A 24,472-nucleotide genomic window follows, 5' to 3' on the forward strand; every position below is an offset into this window, starting at 1 on the left:
ACATTAATTAATTTTTAAAGCTAGCTATTGCTTATAAACTGCTATAAACAGTTGTCATTTAAGCTGATAAAATCAACCACTGTTTCACTCTTGTCTATCTGTATCTGAAGTGAAGAATGTCAATGATGTATGTGCTAACATTATCACTGTAAACTGCATTTGTGTTAGACTGGGAATTGTCAAAGAGAAGGTCTGAGGCTCGGCTTTTGCGTGTTGAATTTTCTATACTATATTGTACCACTTGCTTTAATAGATTAAATATAGCACAGATACTACTGGTGGAAAGTGATTTTAAAGCGCTGATATCACACACCCTTACACTGTAAAATACAGGGCCATGCCCCTAAGTAACAGAGAACAGCAAGAGTTGAGAGAAAAGAGCTGGAAAGAAAAGGTTTTAAATAAGAAAAATCAAAAGACTCTGGGGAGAGGACCAAGGCAAGAGGGAGGAAGAGGAACATAAAGCAGATCCTTACTTGGCCCTCTGCTTTGTTACATGTGAAATTATCCATAACGTGTCCTCCAAATTATGGAAGTTAATTAAAAATATTTACATTAGCATGACAGGCAGGAAAATGGGATTGCTAAGTACCAAAATGTCTGATGAAGTCCATGCTCTCTGTATGGTGTATTTAAGTGAACCAAGGAGCACCACACAGTGGAGAACATGCGTGAGATGGAAAAAATATTCAGTGAGACCTTGTTGCCAGAGGTATTTATTTCTAGAAAGAACTTGCAAATGTTTAAAAACTGCTGTTTCTGTCTTAAATGAGGTGATGAAGTTCTTAGTCTTTTAGTGTATCTCATCTCTTAGTGAATGGAAATAGATTTGAAAATTTTGGATTTATTTCATTCCATCTATCTGGGACATTCTTGAAATTTTTTGCTATGACTAACAAAGCTAAGAAGGAAAATGTGGAAAAGTCTAGAACACACTAATGGTACAGCTGGTCCTGAGAAAGATTTGTCTTTAAAGTTGCACCTGGCTTGGTACTGTATATTGTTCCACCATTCACTGGCAATGCTTGTCTTCCAACCACAAAAACAGAATGAGAAACTGCTAAATTCATTTCAAGACCATGGCACATTAATACAGTATGCTCTTGGGAAAGATTTATAACCCACACTCCTCCAAGCAAGTGCTAACAATGCCATCAACTCAAAAAAAAAAAAAAAGACTGAACTTAAGGTGCCGTAAATGAAAGTCCTACATGTGAGTGATTAATATGAGTTCTGCTCTGTCAACTCCACTGAGTGCTAAAAGGCTAAATTAAGGATGACTGTGAGTGAGCTTTGGGAAGCACATGCCTAGGTTGGGGGTTGTAGGAGGGCCAGGCCAGGCCACCTGGGTCTTCTGGAGCTCTCAAAACTCTGAGTTACTGAGTCATTTTAGTGATGTGTCACCATGGGGTAAGTGTGAATTATTATTCATTACTATGGTCTCTATAGTGCCAGGGTTCACACAAAAAAAGCCTCCAAAAGTCAAAAGCAAAGTATAAGGTAATCAGTGACATTTTTGAGAGTCCTGCTCTTTACTTACCTACTAGGAGCACCAGCCTGTGTTTAGCTCCGCTCTGCCTGCGGTACAGAGTGACCTCCTCATATGTCGGCACGTCGGCCGTGTCATACATTTCACTTTTCTTAGACTCATACATAGACTTGTTGGTTTTCCTGTCCCTCCTGCTGAGATGGAAGCTTCTCCTAAATCCAGCTGGAGATCAGGATGAAAGAGAACAGATAGAAATAAATACATTAATTTACAAAAACAATGCATCACTTGTGTAATTTCCAATGCAACTATTTGCATGCAAGCCTGCAGCTGTGCAATTCAACTTGTGGTCATTTCAACACCAACTGCTTGATGTCCAATGCCTCATACTGTACAGCTCGGTTATGACTGTTATCACAGGTTTAGGTGAAAGTATGGTGTAACAGTAAACCAGGTTCCCTGTCATACTTTGCTTTTTTAATTAAGGTTGGAATTGCCTTGATTCTTGTGGTCTCTAGAAGCTGACCTCTGCTGAGTTCACTGCCTGAGACAGAAAAACCAAGATGTTGTCAGGTTTGCCCGGCTGCACCAACTTTCTCACTCCCCTCTCTCTGTTTTCACTCCCTGACCCTGATCACGTTTTCCTTCACACCTGTTTCTTAACCCCAGATTACCACCAGCTGCACCTGATTTGTTTCTCCCTATTTAGTCCCTGCTCTTCGTGCACTCCCCTGCCAGTTCTTTCCAGCATTTTGTCTAGCTCGTTGTTACCCATCGCTCCCTTGACTCTATGTTAGTTTGTTCTTGCCTCCTTCTCTCCAGCTGCCTGGATTTATCCCTTCTCGCCTTGGGCGCTCCTTCGGACCACGGACCTCCTGCTCTCTTCTCCACCACAACCTACAGGTCGATGCACAGTTCTCTACTGACCGTATGTTTGCTTTTCTGTTCTCTTCAATACAATCCAACCCGACCAGCCCGGAAGTGTAACCCAGTGTCCGCAGCCCGGTCATCTTCACCTCAGATCCATCACTGACTGTATATCTCCTTGCTCGACACCCGGTGCCTGCCTTACTCTGCTGTTCATTTATTGTCATTAATATCACTGTAAATAAAACTACCACTGTCTGTACCGAAGTGAGCCACCTCGGTCCGCCTAATTTTGTTACTCGCTCACTTCCGTGTTCGAGCCATCCTAACAGATGTTCTGTGTCTGTAATTGACTGCTACTATATGTGAAATTACTGATAACTGGTTAATGGCTGCTCACATAACTGTCATTTGTAATTCTTTCAAACTGCAGTAGCAGTGATGTAGGTATGTTCCAGGCTTGTACATATGTATGCCATTTAGTGTTTCTTGCTAGCTTGAGAGAATGATTGCCTTGTTACTTTACAGCCATCCTCTCTGGTGGTTTATGGTGTGCACTATGCCCTTGGATTGCTGTCCTAAAGCCTTCTCGACAAATCCAAATCCAAAAGGGTGTTGGCCTTGATCTGGTGATCTATGACAACATCAAAAGCAGAATGTTTCCCCTAATTTGAGGACTATGGTTTGGTTAGCGGAAACTATAAAGAGGTAAATCCTCACAGCCCAAGACATCTACAATAATAACCTATTTTTGCTTATGACCATGGTTATTTTCAGCCTTCATTGATTATTTCACTTATTAATCAACAATGAATGAACTAAAAAAAATGGATGCAAGATGTTTGATTTAGATTAAGACAGGAAAAAAGTTATGGACTCAGATGAGAATCAGGAGCTGAAACCTCTGATACCAATGCCCTCAATATTTTCCATAACATTGTCAAACCACTGTGGTGCTGTGCAAACATGCAGCAAAAGAGAAACAGCCTGCATTCTTCTCAACTTGTTCTTTTCCAAACTGTTTTTTAATAAGGATTGTGAAGCTCATCTGAAGAAACACTCTTAAGTCACTGGAGCAGAATAATAATGTGTTTGGATGTGAATACGTATGAGCGTACACTTGCGCCCAAGCTCTGAATATAGTGTTACACTGAGCATTTAAGACAGACTTTGTTCCACTGTGGCAAATTGTAGCTTATGTGCCATTCCTCCTGCGGTTTATTTACTCATTCAGCACCATCATCCCCACTCAGGGAGCATTATCCGCTGCCACACAGTGGAAAACATAGTGTATGGTGTTCATCTGCATTCTCCTAATAAGACACCAAACTGTAACCAGTATCCACAAGGAGTGACATCATGACAACAGACACTAACAGTGCACTGTAATGATATCCTACTGAAAGTGAGCCTTAAGTCTTCTAAAGGTTCAAGTCAAAAAAAAAAAAAAAATCCCACTTCAGTTTGTCATAATACAGATGTACTAATAGCTAGTCAGGTTTTAACCATCACCAAGCATAGCCGCTGTATCTTTTCTCTCTATCGGTCTTTGTTCAGAGGAGGGAGGGGTTGCTCCTCTCACACACACAGTCAGCTCTGTTTACACATGGTGCTGGTAATACTAATGTTTGTAGTGTAAAGACATGGGCATTTGACCATTCATCAGTACTACCTCGTACTTGATTTTAGTATTACCTCCTGAGGGGTGAAACTTAGCTCCCAGAATGCACCTCCAAACAAGCGCACTGTAGTGGAAACAAACACAGAACCCATGATGAGGCGCGACATGTTTCAGCAGGTCAATATGTGGTGGGGTGGAATGCAGCGGTGCTTTTGGGGTGTTTTAAAGGGAAAACAGAGCTTGGTTCTGGACCTGAGAACAACAGGGAAAGACTATGGCGAACTCAGAGGCAGACAAACCAGACATGGCTTTAAACATAGCAAGAGTATGACCTTACACTAGTCATACAAGAAAACAAGGCTCAGGTTAAATTCAAAACTTGAACTTAGTTAAAAACTTAAACAAGGTTATCCAAAACAAGCAGGCCAACTATTAAAGAAGTAACTTAACACTGACAGAAGAACCATGAACAGACTATGAGCAAGCTAGGAAAACTGGGTGCAACAGGGAATGGCTACCAAACAAAAAACCGAGAAATACTGGAGATTATTACAGTTTTTCTCTATCAACATGCACTGCTCAAAACTGAAGTGACATTATCAAAACTCTTCATGCAGTTAGCAAAACAGTAGTCTATGTGGACCACAGTGAATCATTTTTTCTTCACATCTACAAAAATCTATGAGCTTTTTTCTCATTCATAGTCCACCATATGCAAAACACTGTATATTTGCAGCCCATTTTTCAAATGCAAATGTTATTATACACACTCCTTGTGATGTCACCCCTTGTGGATACACACATTCATGTTCAACACAGAATTATGGCAATTTTTGTGCATTTCTGCTGTAAACATTTTGAAATATATACAGTGGAACATCTCAAGCAAAAGATTTACAACAAAATGAAAGAAAAATCATTCCAAACAACTAATTGAGATTTCAGCTAAAAGCCTACCCAGCTGTTCTGTGTTTAATCTCTTTACCATCTTTTACAGTAGCAAAAAGGGGGTGGCTTTGGAAAGATTTGGTTTGGAAACATGGATCATAGAGGACAGGTTGGTGGGGAAAGAGGGTCGTCTTGTACTTTCCAGAAGGTAATCGCCAAGATGCATCACCAGAGAAGACATTAGACATTATGTTGATGAGAACTGGTGGCCAAATGAAGGAGAGGGGGACAACTAGAACCCTCACTGTACTGTAATTATTATTGCAGCCCTGGAGTTTCAGTAATTTATTTTTGGTTAAACTTTTTTTCCACAAGTATATTACTATGCAAAAACTAAAGGATACTGAGGCAAAATGCTGCATTTGTAAATTCTTGTTTCATACTTTACTGCTGTCAATAAGGTGAAAAGATGTTATTCTCTAATTAAATACTGATTGATGTGAAAAATCATTCAGACTTCAAAGATAAAAAAGTTGATCATTTATGTAATGTTATGTGTTGGTGTTGTTTTTGGTCTGTGTGTTATGGGTGACAATGCACTGAGTGAGAACTCTTGCATAATATTTTAAGACATATAAAATGTTTTGGTTGGTTGACTGAGTTTTGGGGGTGAGATAAACAGTTTGTCCAAGAGGCAAGTTAGTACTGCAGACATGTGTGAAGAGTTTTGAGAATGTGACTTCAGTTTTGACCAGTGCTTGTTAGCATGAACCAGAAACACAGTACTGACCAAACTTAGAGTCCGCGCATGAGTGTGATAAACTAAGAGCCGAACACTGATCAGATAAACAGTGATAAGAGGTCTCAGCAGTGAGCCCAGGCAAAGAAGCAGTTGTGCCACAAGAAAAGCTATAAAAGAAACATGGAAGACAGGGCAAAAGCACCGGCGATGCACGCTAGAGACTTCATCCGACAACAATCTGGAAGCTAGTGGAGCTGAGGTACCTTGATTGCTCATGAAAAACAGGTGAGTATAATCAGAACTGGAAATGAGCCTGGTGAGCGCCAAAATAAAAGCTTTAAACAGGAAGTGCCTGAAATTATGACAAGATTTTCTGATATTTTTCTCACCATAGTTGCGTTTGGGATGAATAGCTTCAGGCTCGGTGTGGAGAGTAGGAAAAGTTACAACAACTAAGACCTATTCTCACATACGTATAGGCATGTCAATATTGCTTTAAGACCCACTTGGAAAATCCCAAACCTATCCTTTAAGTCTTACACACACATGCACCTCATAAAGATGTGCACCAGGCCGTGACTGAATAATTGTCAGAACTGCAATTGAATGCTTGCACATACACACACTTTCTTTCACTTTTCCTCCCGCAGACACACACACACACACACACGCTTTGATTCAAAGTCATTCCAGTAAAACAGAAACATGAAAAAAGATGATTACATTTAACGGCATGTAAACACAAGCCCTGACTGCACACACGCACAGACATGCTGTATACACACAGTCACTTGGAAGTCACCAGCAGTCTTGAAAGCCCATTTTCCAGCATGATACTATCTTACAGCCATGTAGGAAATCATCAGTACATTCATAAAGAAAGTGACCAAAGGCCTCTGCAAACTGTGAATACAAACTGCCCACTTGGACACTAACACTAACACTAACATCCTGTGAACTGGTACAAGTGTGCATCTGTAAAAGAAATGGCTACAACTGTAAAAGAAAAAAGAAAAGTATAGTGCAGAAAGACAAATGGTCATAAAAAAATAACAGATGACTCAAAAAGACATTTCATGCATTTGCCAGTCAATGTCTGAAAGAGGAGAAGCCTGAGAACAATACCAGCATCAGGTCTTCCAGATGTCATGTGTAGGCGATAAGTAACAGAGAGGAATAAAACAGGGCCACCATTCCAAGAAAACCTCCCTTTGTAGACACAGAGAGAAAAAACATGTGAAGCAAAGTGGAAAAGACTCACAGTGAAACAAGTTATTGCGAGGCCCCACTGCAGTAAGGGCCGTTGTCTAGGGCTTATAGTTTAATGGAGACCGTGCTGACAGCTGAAAAGCCATCCAGGTGTTCCTGGAGGGAATAATGTGGACAACATCTATGGAACTAACCAGGCATGGCAGTTGGGTATTATGCCCTCGGCTCATTGCCACACATTGTGGCTTAACGCTGTAACACCAAGTCCAGTTGGTGGACACCAAATGTGGGAAGCATTACCAGTTCTCTTGGCTTCATTATGCATGCCCATTACTGGCTCGGTTGGATAGGGTGAAAAAGGCTCATGGTAGAAATATAAAAACTTGGAGTAGACAAAATACTGTAGCTTTGCTTTACTTGCACAATACAAGGAAGAGTATTATACAATCAAAAGGAGGAGGAGAAGAAGGGAGGATGTTAAAGGAACGGTACATGAAAAAAGATCCAGACAGACAGGTATCCTTAAAATGCTCCCTCCACACAACTGTTAAAGGGGATCTGTGAAAATGATTATCTATGGCTAATCTTCAACTATTTGATTGTATAAAGCATCTGAATGTTTCCAGCAGTAACATGCATAGAGAGTACCTATTCCAGCCTTGGGACAAAGCAAGTTTCAGCCAATTTCACTCCTCCAGGAATAAATGCAATCAAAGCAAATGGTAAAGTTCTTAATATGTGAGATTTAAAATACTGTATGTATGTCTAGCAGTCCACAGCGGTAAGCTCAATAAAGTGTTATCTGCAGAGAACACATTCTAGGAGTAGTTTGCATGGTCCTCACATTAAGCATTTGGAAAGCGGTACCTAACCTGGTTGTTAGGATTATATGTGGAAGAGTGCTCTGTTGATCTTTTCCTGCAAGAGGTCCATTTTGTCATGTGCTATTTGTTTTCCCCTTCTGTCTTCTCCCAAAGCTCTTTGGGTTCAGGAATGTCTCATCTCAAAATGACACCTAATGCCTTATGTGTTGGTTTAAACCCCCACTGCCACCCCAAACACACACACACACACACACACACACACACACACACACACACAAATATGCACACACAAGTACACAAATACTACTTCAAGTGGAGTCATTGAAACCATTAGCATGCCAAAAGGGGACTCTGGGTACCAAAAGAACTCAGGGTCAATATATGCTTTTCAGTCCTGTTAAGGCAGAGAAGATGTTCAACAACCAAGCACAGTTGAGAAAACTGCATCTCTTTTCTGAAACCTTTAACAAGCGGAATGGTTGGCTGCTACAGCTGATAGTAGCACACCTGTCAAGCCAGTGCATGTGTGTTACAGTACTTGCTGTGACTGTATCCAAATGTTGGATATCCATTAGAGTGCATATTATTTCAATCTAATAAGAAGTGTAAGGTTCCCCTGTGTTTGGACTGAGGCTGGGAAAAACTAATACCAATGTATTGGCTCCATCATGTCCTTAACTACTGAACCTGGAACCCAATGAACTCCTATTTGAAAAAGGTTTTTTTTTTTTGTTTACAACACTTTTCCATTTTATCCACAACTAGGAGGCCACTGGATTACGAGAGGCTGATAGATATCCCAGCTCCCGTTCTTTCAGCTTTAAGTGATTTAGATGTTTGCATTTGTCCTCCACTCTTCTTATTTCTGAATGTTCAGGGTGTCATGTTGGGAATTATTATAGTCATGTAAACTGTCATTGTGTCTGTGCTTTCATTCATCCAGGTGTATGAATTTTTGAGTGCACTGATAAATCAACAGAAAGACAAGCCTATTGGTGCAATTTCAAAACCCTGGGTGTCAAAAGTACTCTTTTATACTTTGGATGAAAGTAAGTCCTTATGGACTGTTTTCTAGAAATGTTTGATAAAAGGCATAATGGGACACAGGTTTTCTCCTCCCAGGTTGGATTAAATTCTCTAGTCTGCTGGCTCCAAAATCAAGCAGTATCTGTACACAGGAATCTGCTCACCCCAAAGTACTGCTTGAGGATTGTTTTGGCAATGGACCTTACAGACATTGCATCACCAAGAAGCATGAAGGGAAAGCAAACTAAAATCTAAGGACAACAACTGCCTGCCCCCTCCCAACCATCTCCTCTGTTTCCACATGCACCCTCAGTAGCATTGCAAAAGCATCTGTGAGTTCTAAGATTTCAAACTTTTAGGAACGGGCCAACTTTAAATCAAACAACCACATCCAACAGGCAGAAAAGCCACGCAGCAAGTACTCTCATAGAGAAGATGTTATTATAACTCCCGATTTTTTTCCTTCTCCTTGTCCTGAGGTTTTTCTCATTTCGGTTAAACCTAGTTCTGGGCTGCTGGAGTCCAAAAATGCTGCTAACCCACTAGAGTTCTAGATGTTGTTTGGGTACCAAGGAGGAAGGTTGAGAGAGTCTGAGGTCACTGACCTCACACAGAAGGCAGGGTGACAGTAAGGGCAAGCCTGAAAAGGACAGAAAGGAGTAGAAAAAAACAGACTGGTGTTTGGCAGAGTTCGGCCTTGGGAAGTTACCCTGATTGAGCTTGGCAAACATGGCTCAAAGTCGGTATTTATAAAATAACATGTGCACTGAATATCCTGTGAAATGGTGTAGTGCACAAGGAGAGTTGTGAGGCTAGTTCACCTCTTGACCTCAACATCTGAATAAAAAACAAAATTGAGACATAGAAAGATACAGAAAGAGAGAAGAATAGACAGAGGATCTGTCTGTGAGCCAGCTATGATGGATTGTGGTCCTCCAGAGCGACGATGCCTTATGATTTGTCAGGAAAATGACAGTGGTAATAAAAACATGATGGGGAACATTTTCTGTACAAGTCTGTAAAAGTCAGAGAATTGGAAGCAGCTCTCTGGAAAGGGCTGTCGAACCAAAGTAGGCCATAATAATTGTCATTAAGTCTGGCCAGGACCACTTCAATAAAGCTGGCCCTTGGATGTACTTCTAGAGCAAAGCATGGAAAACAAGCCATCCTTTTAACCCAAACCCATCCTTAACCATTTTCAGATATGTCTTCAGACCAACAGCAGAGGCAGAACAGGATAACGACTAGATTCTGCAGATCTATGACAGGATCTGCCAGTACACTTATGCTGTCAGCATGGGAGCAGAAATAGCTCACTCTAAGCTAGTGTACTGCTACAAAACTACTCTTCCTGTTTCTACATGGGAGTCCAAGTTGAATCAGTTGCAACAAAAACAGTGGGATTTAGAAAAATATTCTGTATGTCATGTACATTATGAAAAGGAGGTAACTATTTCTGCTATGTAGCATGACACAGACACTAAGGGGCTTGAGGGCCACAGAAACATTAATGTAAAGGACACGTAAAGCTAACACTGCCTTGGATACTGTCTTAACTGTTCATGCATCAATGAAACGGCCACATCAGGAGGGCAGAGGATAATGGAAGAGAAAAAGACAGCATCTCTCACCTAGGTGTAACCTGCTACTATGATCAGCGTCCTCTGATGATAAGAAGAGAAAAAAGAAGCCAGAAGAGAGGCATAACATCATGTTAAAGACAGTATTAGACATGAGAGCAACAGGCACTTACCCCTCTAACCCCATACTGGAAAGGTAAAAGAACAGGTTCATTAAAGTACCTGAGACAAAACAGAACAGTTCATAAGAGAAAATTTAAAAAAACATCTGTTATCATTATTGGTGATGTTTCAGTTAATTTCATATATGTCCACAGAGTCAGCCACTGATGTGTTGGAAAAAACAAGATGAGAGGTTAACTATGACCTCCAGCTGTTGGTCATCATCACAGAAGTGACCACTACAATGATTCTTTAGGTTTCCAATAAAAATAAAACAAATCTTCTTCAACAACACTAATAATAAGGCTACTCTATACATGTGGATATGGAGTATTTATTCTTCTAATACAAATCTGCATAAACTACATTTAAGTTTACTCTCCAATACATCCCTAGCAATTGCATTGGATGTTTTGTGGAAATCTGTGAAGACTCATTATTAAGAGTGATATCAACAGGTGCAGGATTAGTGGAGTTGCATGTATATGTGATGAGACGATTCTCCAAACAATGTCCACTTTAATGAAAATGACAAGTTAGCTGGTGAAAAAAATGAAGCTTAGTGAAACACAGCAGTCAATGGTTTGCAAATGCTCCTAAGATTTCAGAAAAACAATTGACAGTCATGTCCAACATTTTCCCCCAAGACATGAGAATTTTGACATGAGAAGACAGCCAATTGAAAACAGGAGAGATGGAGAGTAGAGGTGAAAGATAAACTCGCCATTACACATAAAAATAATAAATGGTTTTACTGTTCCTGAACTGCAATACCCAGCCATAAGTAAAGCATTATTCAGTAGAAGATATAATGCCTTCTACAACCTCAAATCGGAAAAAGTTGGGATGGTATGTAAAATCTAAATTAAAACTGAAAATAGTGATGTGTAACTCACCTGTGTCCTGTATTACATTGAAAGATATACAGCAGCACACTATTTGATGTGATACCTCATCAATTTTATTCTTTGTTCAAAATAAACACCTAAGCCTAAGCGAATCATCTGTTTCCACCTAACTCTATCCTCGGCATCCTCTACTCTCACCCCAATTAACTTTATGTCCTCTTTTAGCACGTCCATATATCCCCTCTTTGGCCATCCTCTTGACCTCTTGCCTGACAGCTCCATCTCCAACATCCTTCTACCAATATAACCACTATCCCTCCTCTGCACATGTCCAAACCATCTCAATCTGGCCTCTCTGACCTTGTCCCCAAAACAGAAGACCTGAGCTGTCCCTCTGATGTGCTCATTCCTAATCTTGTCCATCCTGGTCACTCCTAAAGAGAACCTCAACATCCTCATCTCTGCTACCTCCATCTCTGCCTCTTGTCTTTTCCTCACAGCTACAGTCTCTAACCCATACAGCATAGCTGGTCTCACTACTATCTTGTACACCTTTCCTTTGATTCTTGCTGACACTCTTCTGTCACACGTGATAGGAGTTCCGGCGCCGCGCGGATTGGCAGCGAGTTCCAGCAGCTTTGTCCTTTTTGTGTTTTCTTGTGTTTTTTTTCCCGTGCTTTCCGTGTTTGCTTTGTGTTATACTTCTTCTGTAGGCCTCTGTGGAGCAGTGCTACTAGGAGTACAACTTTTTTATTGCGTTTACATTATGTTTTATACTTTTTCATGAGCTCCCGAGTCAGGGGACTTCCCGGAGCAATGGCCCCATTGTTCACTCTCAAGACCAGCAGCGCACCCTCGAGAAGCTGGAGATTCCCACGGAGACACGACGCAAAATGCGAGGCTGTAGGGCTGGAGTAAAGCGCCGGGAGAGGAAACGGGGGTACAAGCCATGTCTACCATCTGTCGTTATGGGAAACGTCCGGTACCTCTCCAACAAGATGAACAAGCTAACGGCGCTAACAAGAGTGGAAAAGGTGTACAGGGAGAGTAGCATTATGTGTTTCACCGAGACCTGGATGAACATGGACTGATTCGGTGGTCTCCCTACATGGATTCACACTAGTTCGTGCAGATCGAAGCACAGCAGAGAGCGGTAAGAAGAAAGGGGGGGAGGGTTTAGCTGTGTACATAAATAACAAATGGTGCAATCCCGGACATGTTACTGTTAAAGAAAAATTCTGTTGCAGAGACATTGAACTATTAGCTGTCAGTGCACGACCGTACTATATTCCCAGGGAGTATTTTCATGTAATCGTGGTGATGGTATACATAAATCCCTCTGCCGAAGCTACTGCTGCATGCGAGCATGTGCAGAGCACCGTGTCTAGGTTGCAGACAACACGCACATGCTTTAATCCTCATCTCAGGGGACTTTAACCATGCCTCCCTCCCCTTCTCTGCCACCCTCCCTAACTTCAAATAGCATGTTAATTGCCGCACTTGGGACAATAAAACTCCGGACCTACTGCATGCAAATGCCAGAAATGCATACACCTCCTGTGCTGTGGATCGCATTTTGTACGTAGGTTATGTTTTTTTTGTGTTAGATGCCCACGCTGACAGTTCCTGTGCTGTGGACCGCTTTGTTTGTTTTTTGTCCATGAGGTTAGCCAGATGTTACTTTTTTTATCCAAGCTGACAGTTCCTGTGCTGTGGATATCCTTTTTGTTTGCCAGTCCTCGAGGTTAGCCTGTCTATTCACCTGTCCATCCTCATCCTCCTGCCATTAGTTTATTTTTGTACCTGTTTGTCCTGTTCTCCTCTGCCACCTTTGCTCAGCCCTGGTGTTATGTATTCATTGACTCTATTCCTTTTTCTGGAGTAATATCTACCATTAAAACCACGTGTTTTTTTACTAGCACCTGGGTCAGCCATCTTGAGTCCTACCTCAGTTCTCCCTCACCCTCCTGGTGAGGGGGACTCAACCATAACAGAGAGACTGGGACATCCTCTGTAGTCCTCATGGTGAGGACATAGACGGCCTCACACACTGTGTTTCGGATTACATAAACTTCTGTGTGGAAAATACTGTACCATCCAGGAGAGTTTTCCTAACAACAAGCCGTGGGTGAGCCTCGAGTTAAAAGTACTGCTAAATGAGAAGAAGAGGGCTTTCCTCTCAGAGGACAAAGAAGAGCTGAGCAGAGTGCAGTGGGAACTAAAGGAAATGATCCGGAGGTGCAAGGCTAGCTACAGAAAGAAGCCGGAGCAGAGCATGGAAACGAACAACGTGTATGAGGTTTGGAGAGGCCTGAAACACATCTCGGGTCATGGTAAAAGTGGAGATGGTCACCAGCTCGCGGGGGACAAGGCCTAGGCAAATGAACTGAATCTGTTTTTAACAGATTTGACTCTACCAAGTCCTTAGTCCCCGCTGTACCAGCCCCCCTGTCTCACCTCTCCAGGTCAGTTGTCCCCTCACAGCTGCAGCTGCTCACACCTCAGCCAGACCTTGCCCCTCCTCCGACTGTCATGGGGGGTTCCCAACAGCCCACAGCTCCTGAACAGTCACTGCCCACCCGTCCCCTCAGTCTCACGGTGGACCAGGTCAGGAAGGAGTTAAGGAGGATTAAAGCCAGGAAGGCCACAGGCCCTGAACACTTCAGCCCCAGGGTCCTCAGGGAGTGTGCAGACCAGCTCAGTGAAGTGGTCCTGTACATGTTTAATCTGAGTCTTAGCCTGGAGAGAGTTCCGGTTCTGTGGAAGACATCCTGTGTGGTCCCAGTTCCTAAAATAAGTCATCCCAAGGAGTCAAACCATTACAGACCTGTTGCCCTGACCTCCCACCTGATGAAGACCATGGAGAGGATTATCCTCGGCCAGCTCCGTGCCCAAGTGAGCTCAGCACTGGACCTGCTGCAGTTTGCATATCGACCTGGAATCGGGGTAGATGACGCTATTATCTACATGCTGCATCGAGCCCTATCTGACCTGGAGTCCCCCGGAAGTATTGTGAGGGCCATGTTCTTTGACTTCTCCAGTGCCTTCAACACAATCCAGCCATCATTGCTGAGGGGGAAGTTGGAGGGGGCAGGTGTGGAACAACACCTGTATGAATGGATCATAAACTACCTCACAAACAAACCTCAGTTTGTCAGGCTGCGGGACTGTGTGTTGGATGTGGTAGTCTGCAGCACAGGGGCACCCCAGGAGGCGGTGCTTTCCCCCTTTCTGTTCACCCTCTACACATCGGACTTCAAGTACAACTCCCACCAATGTCATCTACAAAGGTTCTCAGATGACACTGCTATTGTTGGATGTGTATCTGGTGGGGATGAGGGGAAATACAGGGGGGTTGTTACCGACTATGTAGAGTGGTGTGAGAAAAACCACCTGGTCCTGAACACCAGCAAGACAAAAGAAATGGAGATTGACCCCCACTGGAAATCACCAGCACTCACGCCGGTGAGCTTGCAGGGCTCAGATATTAAGATTGTGGACACCTTTAAATACCTGGGTGTCCACCTCAACAGTAAACTGGATTGGACCAACAACACAGATGCCCAGATGCCCTTATTCAGTGGTAGCTTCGTTTCAGTTACACATTTGTAAACCTCTTCAAAGATGTCCTGTGGTTGTGCCATGCATTGATTTTAATCCCAAAAGTTCCTCTGTAACACACAAATTTGATTCCACTCCACGGATGAAGACTGACAGCTGGACAGTATCAGATGTGTCACTGCTCTCATCCACAGCAAGGAAGAATGCAACAAAATCTTTTCCCTTTTCCATCAGCTGGTCATATAGATTGGTGGCAAGATTACATGTGCGATCAGCTATTGTGTTTCTGCTCAGGCTTACATTTGAAAATGCTTGCTTTTTCTCAGTGGCACACGAGGTCACAAATTTGCATCATGCACTTTTTCACAAACTCTCCCTCAGTGAAAGGGCGGGCTGATTTCGCGATCTCTGCTGCGACAGTATAACTAGCCTTTAAAGCAGCCTCGCTTTGTGATATGGCTTTTTTGAACATAGTCTGTTGTGAAACCAAACTTCTTTTGATCTCCTCTACTTTTTGGCATCTTTGAGTTATGTCCAGGTCCTTATACTTGTCATGGTGTTTCGTTTCATAGTGTCGTCTAATGTTGTATTCCTTTATTATAGCCACGTTGGCTCCACATACAAGACAAACAGGTCTGTCTTTTACACATGTAAACAGATATTCTGCCTCCCACCTGTCCAGAAAATGCCTGTTTTCTGCCTTTCTTTTCACCATTTTTAGGAGGGTTGTGCCAGTAGCATGAGGTTGCTATGACTAATGCCAACAGAGGAGAGGGTGTTTATGGGTCTGATCCTGATTGACATACCAAAACACCAGCAGAGCATTCTGGGATTTGTAATTATCATGTCGTACTACACTCCGCTCGCAAGGTGTCTGCCCCAGACCATGGTAGTAGTATTAGCAATACATGCACTAAATAATACCGGCGGGCCAGCTCTAGTAGTCATTTGATATTGTCTCGTGGGCCAAATATAATTGCACTGTGGACCAAATTTGGCCCGCAGGCCAGAGTTTGACGCCTATGACATAGGGCTTCCTTTTGGCACAATACAGTTTTAAGCAGCATTTATGGATGTAACTATGTATTGTAGTACCTGACACAGGTGTGCCAAAGTCATCCTGAGCCCATGTGGTTATATTACTTATAGAAGAGTGACGAGTGACGTGTTAATGCAGTGCTGTCTGAGGGATCGGAGAGCACGGTCATCCAGCTTAGGCTTGTGCCCTTTACGCACTGAAATCTCTTCAGATTCCTTGAATCTTTTAATTAAGTTCTGCACTGTAGAGGCTGACATATCCAAATCCCTTCTTATCTTTCTTTGAGGAACATTGTTTTCAAACATTTCAATAATTTTCTCAAACATATGTTGGCAAACTGGTGGTCCTTGGCCCATCTTTGCTCCTAAAGGGCTCGGCCTTCCTGGATGCCACTTTTGTACGAAATCATGATGCAGTCACCTGTTGATATCACCTGTTTCAAACAGAGTCATCATTTTATTGTTTTACCTCATTACAGGCCCTAAAATGCAGCTGTCCCAACTTTTTTGGCATGTGTTGCAGGTATCAGAATTGAAGTGAGTGAAGTGAGAATAAAATTGATGAGGTATCACATTAAATAATGTGCTGCTGTATTGTTTTCAATGTGATACAGGACACAGATGATTTACACATCACTATTTTCAGTTTTAATTTAGATTCTACATACCATCCCAACTTTTCTGATTTTTCTCCTCAGCTGTGAGTGCAATAGAAGAAATAAATGAAAATCATTTAGAGAAAATGTTGGAATACAAAAAGTATGGATGAAATGAAAGAATAAAAAGAGGGGACCTACCCAATTCTCCCGCAACATCTTAGAAAAGAAAAGCAAAAGACAAGTGACAAAAAGAAAAGTTCTTCATCATTTTTTTAAACAGAACTATTCCTTTTAAGTTCCTTTATTATAAGGTTGGTGTGATAGTTCTATATTAAAGTTCTAATGTGAGTCAGTGACTCATTTCCCAGACTGTATGACTTCCTCTATGGTTATTGCTATTGTTGCTACAAGCTAATTGATTAAAAAATAAAACTTAACCCACAGAATGGAGTTTGCTCAGTTCAGATCTAACGTGCAAGGTGATTGTAATGTTGAACCAAATCCATGTCATGTAATGACAACCAAGCAAAGACCGTGAAAACCATGAAAGACAGTTAAGAGCTCCAGGAAAAAGTGACTGAACCTTTTGTCAAACTATGAGACTGAACTTTCACACTTAACCACTGGTTTGTTACAACACATTCAAATCCATTGCTACCTAGCGAGACACAGTCTGTGCTACTATCTGTGGTGCATCCAATAGAAACTCCACAGAGAGACATACTGTATCTTTAGATTGAAAAGCCCCAGTAGGCCACTAAATACTCACAAACTGCTCTTTATTTCAGATCAAAATAATAAAGCAGCCATTTTGACCTAGCTTTTTAAAAAGGAGACTATTTTACATTGAAGCAGTTCACAGTGTTGGGGAGTACTGAACTATTTTGCAGCAAGTTGTTGGTAGTTCAACTACATTCATATTTGTATAATAACTGAAAAATTAGCTTTTTGACATTTTTATTAAGGTAAATAATGAAACTACAGTTTCAGGCCATAAAAGGTAAAAAATTATTTTAATTTTACCATTCCTATAGGGTAAGGGCTTTGAACGATTGCTCATGTGAAACATGAAATTTTGTTCTTAAGTAAAAAGACAGGCCCATTATTTGGACCAGTGCTCAAGTCAGTCTAAAAAAGGTTAAATATTTCTTTTTTTTTTGTTTTAATTATATTCAGAAAATACAAAATCCAGAGTTGTCTACATAAAATCTTACCATTCATTGTCATGTTGCCATTGTGAAAAGCCCAGATGGGATTGTTTTACTTATTACAGGTTTGGGGCTCCGGTAACAAATTCAGTTGAGTGGCATTTTTCATTGGCATGTGACCTTTTTGTACCCTTTTGTATCACATGTACACAGAGTAGTTTGAAATGCATTTTCTAAGTAGCTTTAGTTACCCAAACCAGATTCCTCCCTAGAGTAGCTCTGCTGTAGTTTAACTCATTCTGTCAAGAAATTGGTAGCTTGCAAAGCTAAGCTTTCAAAGTAGCTTCACCAACACTGGCAGTTCATTCAAATTTAACGTAGGTTTTGAAATAACACCAGAAGTATTAGTGTGTAATCCAAACATCTATAAAATGATGTTTTCAAAATTGTAATGATAATTTTGTGTGTGCTTTAGTTGCCTTGAACATTTGGAGGCACTTACAGATGCACCCTCTCCTTCACATTCCCATTTTTACCAAACAGGGTTTAAAAAACATAACACCATCTACCACAGAATGAGGCTCAGGGAAATGTTGCACTACAGCCGAAGCCAAAACATCAGTCAGGATTGATCATGGCAATAGTCCTACTAATTTTGCCCTTCTCCACTTGTAAGGTGACATTTTAAAGCTAACCAGCGCCTAAATCACCTTTGGACTAGGATGTGAGGTAATTGGAAAGGAGGAAGACAAAGAGATGTTGAAAGAGGAAAGAACAATGACAACAGAAGACAAAGATATTTAAAATCCTTCCAAGCGCTGCTGTTATTACACCTGTACAACAACCTAAGATAACACTACAGAATGGAAATCAACACCTTTCACCTGCCTACCCAAGCAAACATTTTGAGAGCAGGGAAAAGCTGATGTAAGTATAAGTAGACTGCCAGTCCTGTAGTGGTGGTGGCAGCCGAGCCTAATATTTATGGAGTGCAAGGAGCCATGGCCACCCAGACTGCAGCCACTGACTTTTGCAGACATTCTCATTGTGCAGTCAACTAGTCTATCACCAGTCAGCTAACCAGCCTTACTGGATACTCCATAGCAGACGCCCCCAGTCCCCCCACCCCCAGAAAGGGACACACACTTAGAGGCATATCACATGTCAGCCACACACCAAAAATTGACCACAGAGGATGACAGAGGATGTGAGATTAGAATAGCTTTGGAAAGAAGGGAAAGGCTGGGTGGCAAAGGCTGAAAGATGACTCAAAGTGCAGTTTGTTAAAGGACAACTCAGGTTTATTCCAACTGGGATCTATGTTTGTACTTCTGGCTGGTTTTATCAATTATGGTAACATTATCCTCATCATAGTAATTGCTAAAATCTGGATACAGTGCCTTGCGAAAGTATTCGGCCCCCTTGAACTTTGCGACCTTTTGCCACATTTCAGGCTTCAAACATAAAGGTATAAAACTGTAATTTTTTGTGAAGAATCAACAACAAGTGGGACACAATCATGAAGTGGAACGAAATTTATTGGATATTTCAAACTTTTTTAACAAATAAAAAACTGAAAAATTGGGCGTGCAAAATTATTCAGCCCCCTTAAGTTAATACTTGGTAGCGCCACCTTTTGCTGCGATTACAGCTGTAAGTCGCTTGGGGTATGTCTCTATCAGTTTTGCACATCGAGAGACTGAAATTTTTGCCCATGCCTCCTTGCAAAACAGCTCGAGCTCAGTGAGATTGGATGGAGAGCGTTTGTGAACAGCAGTTGTCAGTTCTTTCCACAGATTCTCGATTGGATTCAGGTCTGGACTTTGACTTGGATCAGAGATGCAGCCAAGAGGCCCATGATCACTCTGGATGAACTGCAGAGATCTACAGCTGAGGTGGGAGACTCTGTCCATAGGACAACAATCAGTCGTATACTGCACAAATCTGGCCTTTATGGAAGAGTGGCAAGAAGAAAGCCATTTCTTAAAGATATCCATAAAAAGTGTCGTTTAAAGTTTGCCACAAGCCACCTGGGAGACACACCAAACATGTGGAAGAAGGTGCTCTGGTCAGATGAAACCAAAATCGAACTTTTTGGCAACAATGCAAAATGTTATGTTTGGCGTAAAAGCAACACAGCTCATCACCCTGAACACACCATCCCCACTGTCAAACATGGTGGTGGCAGCATCCTGGTTTGGGCCTGCTTTTCTTCAGCAGGGACCGGGAAGATGGTTAAAATTGATGGGAAGATGGATGGAGCCAAATACAGGACCATTCTGGAAGGAAACCTGATGGAGTCTGCAAAAGACCTGAGACTGGGACGGAGATTTGTCTTCCAACAAGACAATGATCCAAAACATAAAGCAAAATCTACAATGGAATGGTTCACAAATAAACATATCCAGGTGTTAGAATGGCCAAGTCAAAGTCCAGACCTGAATCCAATCGAGAATCTGTGGGAAGAACTGAAAACTGCTGTTCACAAACGCTCTCTATCCAACCTCACTGAGCTCGAGCTGTTTTGCAAGGCGGAATGGGCAAAAATTTCAGTCTCTTGATGTGCAAAACTGATAGAGACATACCCCAAGTGACTTACAGCTGTAATCGCAGCAAAAGGTGGCGCTACAAAGTATTAACTTAAGGGGGCTGAATAATTTTGCATGCCCAATTTTTCAGTTTTTTATTTGTTAAAAACGTTTGAAATATCCAATAAATTTCGTTCCACTTCATGATTGTGTCCCACTTGTTGTTGATTCTTCACAAAAAATTACAGTTTTATATCTTTATGTTTGAAGCCTGAAATGTGGCAAAAGGTCACAAAGTTCAAGGGGGCCGAATACTTTCGCAAGGCACTGTATATGACATCTTTCAGGTATTTTCTTATGAGGGAGGAAGAGACAAAAAAATGACCCCTAGGCAGCACCATGTAAATGACCCTGAGTTATGAGTTGATGTCAGCCTTGCAGCCAGCAGCATACAAATGGCCTTCACCCTGAACAAACTGGTCAATGTTTGTTTCTTTTTAGCTTGCTATACAGTATCTCTCTGTTTTAAACAAACAACATGAGACCAGCGGGATTTTCCAGGACTCAATCATAACTATTGCCTATAAAGAAAACAGGTCTTGAAACATGTGTACACCACGTTTGGTGGAAAAGTCTGTTATAAAAACAAAACTGATGTGAGAATGTGCGTACCTGTATGTAAACTCTGACCCATATGTACATACATTCTGGAGAATCTGACAACACAGATGGTGAAGTAGTGAAATGAAGCCAGATGTTATCATGATCCTTTTTACAGATTTAATATCTCTCTTTATATCAGATCATCAGGCCAATAATCATATTTCCACAATATGATAAACACCAGGCAGCTGTGTTATATAAATTGTAAGATGCTAAGATTTCCATGAGCATAATCATGTGTGTATACACCAGTCTATAGGCTTTAAATGCTTAACAAGACCAAGTGGTGAATTTCAGTGTCCCTGTGTCCCTGCTGGTCAGTCCATACTCTGTGTGCAGCAAAGCCTTTAAGGCATCCACCTCCATGTCTGAGCACTCTGCCAGCTTGGGGACTGTCCTGTTTGTTACATTAACAGCTGGTGCAACTGTTGAGTTTTGTTTGTAATGCTGCCTCCATTCTCCATGGGAACAACATATGCATATCATATTGATGAGAGATCTGCACAGACCATATATGGTTGACTGTGGGAGTGTCACCAAAGTATGCACATTCTCAAGTTGATTATGATTTATAAAGGAAAATTAGCATGGAAGTTTAATAAATCTGATTATTTTTTGGCATTTGCGCACACAAAAACCTTTGGAATGGATTATATGCATAGTTTTATAAATGAAGCCCAGGTCTCCAGTAAAAGGTTGACTTTATACTGTATATAACAAAATGTTACAAGAACTCAGCATTGTGATTCTGACAATGAACCAATATAAAGGGAGTTTGAACTACAAAACTAAAGCTGATCTTGACGGTGTTGTCTCATTCTAACCTTCTAACTTTTCTCCTGCATCCACTGTGCTTCTAAATCTACTCTTGATTTTGTCAGCATTTAAGTGAAAAATAAAATGGACATAAATTGAACACAGGGTGAGGTTTAGGGCCATTTAAGACCAATTTCGGGTGCCATTTTCAAAATGGTTCAGTTACTCACCAGAGTGAGAGAAAGCAAGAGAGACAGCACTATAATATATGAAGAGAGATGAAGAAAGACCCCAAGGTGAGCAATAAGTGTGTCCACGTGTTTGGCAGAGTGCAAACCAAACCAAACAATCAGACAGTGTAGACATCTGTATGTCAGAGAGAGGCACAGACATGCTGTAACAAAGCCCAGAGAGCGATCAGTGTTCAGAGAGATCAGATGGGGAAGCTGGAGGACAGCCAGGTAGCAAGGGACAAGATGGGCTGGGGTGGGGTAGAGGGGTCACAAAGGAGGAGGCAAGTACGCCAGGCTGACAACTATAGATGTAAAATAGTTAATCTAACAATTAATTATTTACCTTAAGCAGTGCAACTGATGGCACTTTAAATATCAGTACCATAACCTGAGGAATGCATGAATGGAAATGGCAAGAGCTACAGCCAGGAAAGGGGTTATTTATATCTTGCAAGTGTTAGGCGTAAATGGACACGGTTAAGCAATGCTCGCCACAGCCCCTCGCCAAGACCAATATTGTTCCAGCCGACAAAGCTCCTGGGCTGGAAAGAGAGGGAGAAAGAACGGGACCCTCTCCTCAATCACCACCTCTTTCCTCAGCACAGTACCAGTGAGGTCTCGACATCCTTCACTTAGGTCATAGTTTATGGCAATGGGGCCCAGCCTGGCAGGCCTGTATGGGCCAGGATCCAAATTTTGTCTCCCTCCATCTCTCTTGACCCAACCACCACTGCATCACAGGGCCACATCTGCTACTGAATGTGACCCCTCAACTGCTTCTCTCTCCCAGGTTTCCTCCATTAGTCCATCAATAATCTTTTTCTTTTTTCACATTTCTGCATCTCTTCTTTTCAGTTTGGACTTTCTTTTACATGCCCCCCTATTATTCACTCAACTTGTTGCTTCCACTCTAACTTTATCTAACATTTTCATCGGACGGTTTGTTTGTTTTTTAACACTGTGAAATATATATGCATCTTATCATTCCCCATTTATGCCTCAAGTCCTGAGAAGGCCATGTCAAAGGACCAACACCTGTCTGCATGGATCATTAACTACCTCACAGACAGACCAGTTCGTAAGGCTGTGTGACTGTGTCAGACGTGGTAGTCTGCAACATGGGGGCACCCCAGGGGATGGTGCTTTCCCCCTTTCTGTTCACCCTCTACACGTTGGACTTCAAGTACAACTCCCACCAGTGTCATCTACAAAAGTTCTTGGATGGCACTGCCATTGTTGGATGTGTATCTGGGGGAACGAGTGGGAATATAGGGGGGTTGTTACCGACTTTGTGGAGTGGTGTGAGAAAAACCACCTGGTCCTGAACACCAGCAAGACAAAAGAGATGGTGATTGACCTCCGCTGGAAATCACCTGCACTCACACCCAGTGAGCTTTCAGGGCTCAGATATTGAGATTGTGGACACCTTTAAATACCTGGGTGTCCACCTCAACAATAAACTGGATTGGAGTTTTTTACGCTGTTGTGGGTTGGGCAGGAGGTAGCATGGACAGGGACAGAAAGAGACTTAATAAGCTGATTAAGAGAGCTGGTTCTGTCTGGGCTGCCCTCTGGATTCCATTGAGGAGGTGGCGGACAGAAGGATGCTGGCAAAACTAACATCCATCATGCACGACCCCTCCCATCCCCTGCACCACACAGGGGAGGCTCTGAACAGTTCTTTTAGCACAAAACTGTTACATCCCCAGTGTAAGAAGGACCATTACCGTAGGTCATTCCTCCCCACAGCTATCAGACTGTACAAGATATAACTGCAGTGATAAGATAGGTGAAATTATGAGGGACTATGCAATAGTCAACTGAGGTGCAAAACTCAAATCCTGGGGGTAAAATGCATTGTAAATATGCACATGTGCAAAATCTTGTCCTTGATTTCTCTCGAATAATTTATATTGTCTTGTTTTAGGCATTTTTGAGTAGTTTTTCAGAGCTCCTCGTGGCTGTAATACAGGTATTTCCCCCATTGTGGGATATGGGAGTAATATTCTTGTCCTTGATTTCTTGAATACTATATTTTGTCTTGTTCTTAGGTATCTTGGTTTGTTCTCAGGGATTAATTGTGGGACGATCATTCTTGTTCATGATTGTCTCTCAAATACTATATTGTGTTTGGTTTTAGGTACTTTGGAATCTGTTTCTCAAGATATGTGTGTGGTTTTTGTTCTTATGGTGTTTTGTTGCTGCTCTGTATTGCTGCTGGAACACAGGAATTTCAATAAAGTCCTACCTACCTACCTACCTACCTACCTACCTACCTACCTACCTACCTACCTACCTACCTATCCTTACTACTCTTGGACACACAACTAATCCTTACAGAGCATTTCTGTAAGGGGGTGGGGGGTCGAATGGTAGGTATACAAATCCTATAAATCATATTAGGAACTTAAATGAAATAGTAGGAGACAGTATAACTGTTTTAACAAGCTATTTTTGGCTATTCTGCATTATGCCAGTATGCGGTTGAACAGTCAAACCAGGAAATGATGACATCCATAATCCAACCTTGACTCTGAGGTAAAAGAGCCTAATCCTAAATTTAGAGGTGGTTAGTTTAGCTCTGTTGGTTATTTTGAGGCTACATATTGAAAGAGTCATGTTACATTAAGGATTCCCTGCCATGTTAAGGGGAACAAGCAGTCAAATGAACATGTCTGACTCAAAGCGAT

General features: G+C 41.8%; 1 protein-coding gene across 11 annotated transcripts in view; it reads right to left on the reverse strand.

Moving 5' to 3' along the window:
- mpp7a (MAGUK p55 scaffold protein 7a) overlaps positions 1-24,472 on the reverse strand; it is a 243,614-nt gene that overhangs the window by 43,605 nt on the left and 175,537 nt on the right. For all 11 annotated transcript variants that reach the window (XM_020621347.1, XM_020621346.1, XM_020621354.1 and 8 more), the window contains one exon: positions 1,541-1,711. In XM_020621347.1, coding sequence (XP_020477003.1) covers positions 1,541-1,711 — 171 coding nt within the window. The remainder of the gene's footprint in view (positions 1-1,540; positions 1,712-24,472) is intronic.

Source organism: Monopterus albus, unplaced genomic scaffold, assembly GCF_001952655.1.
Source record: "Monopterus albus unplaced genomic scaffold, M_albus_1.0 scaffold258.1, whole genome shotgun sequence".
Lineage (NCBI taxonomy): Eukaryota > Metazoa > Chordata > Actinopteri > Synbranchiformes > Synbranchidae > Monopterus > Monopterus albus.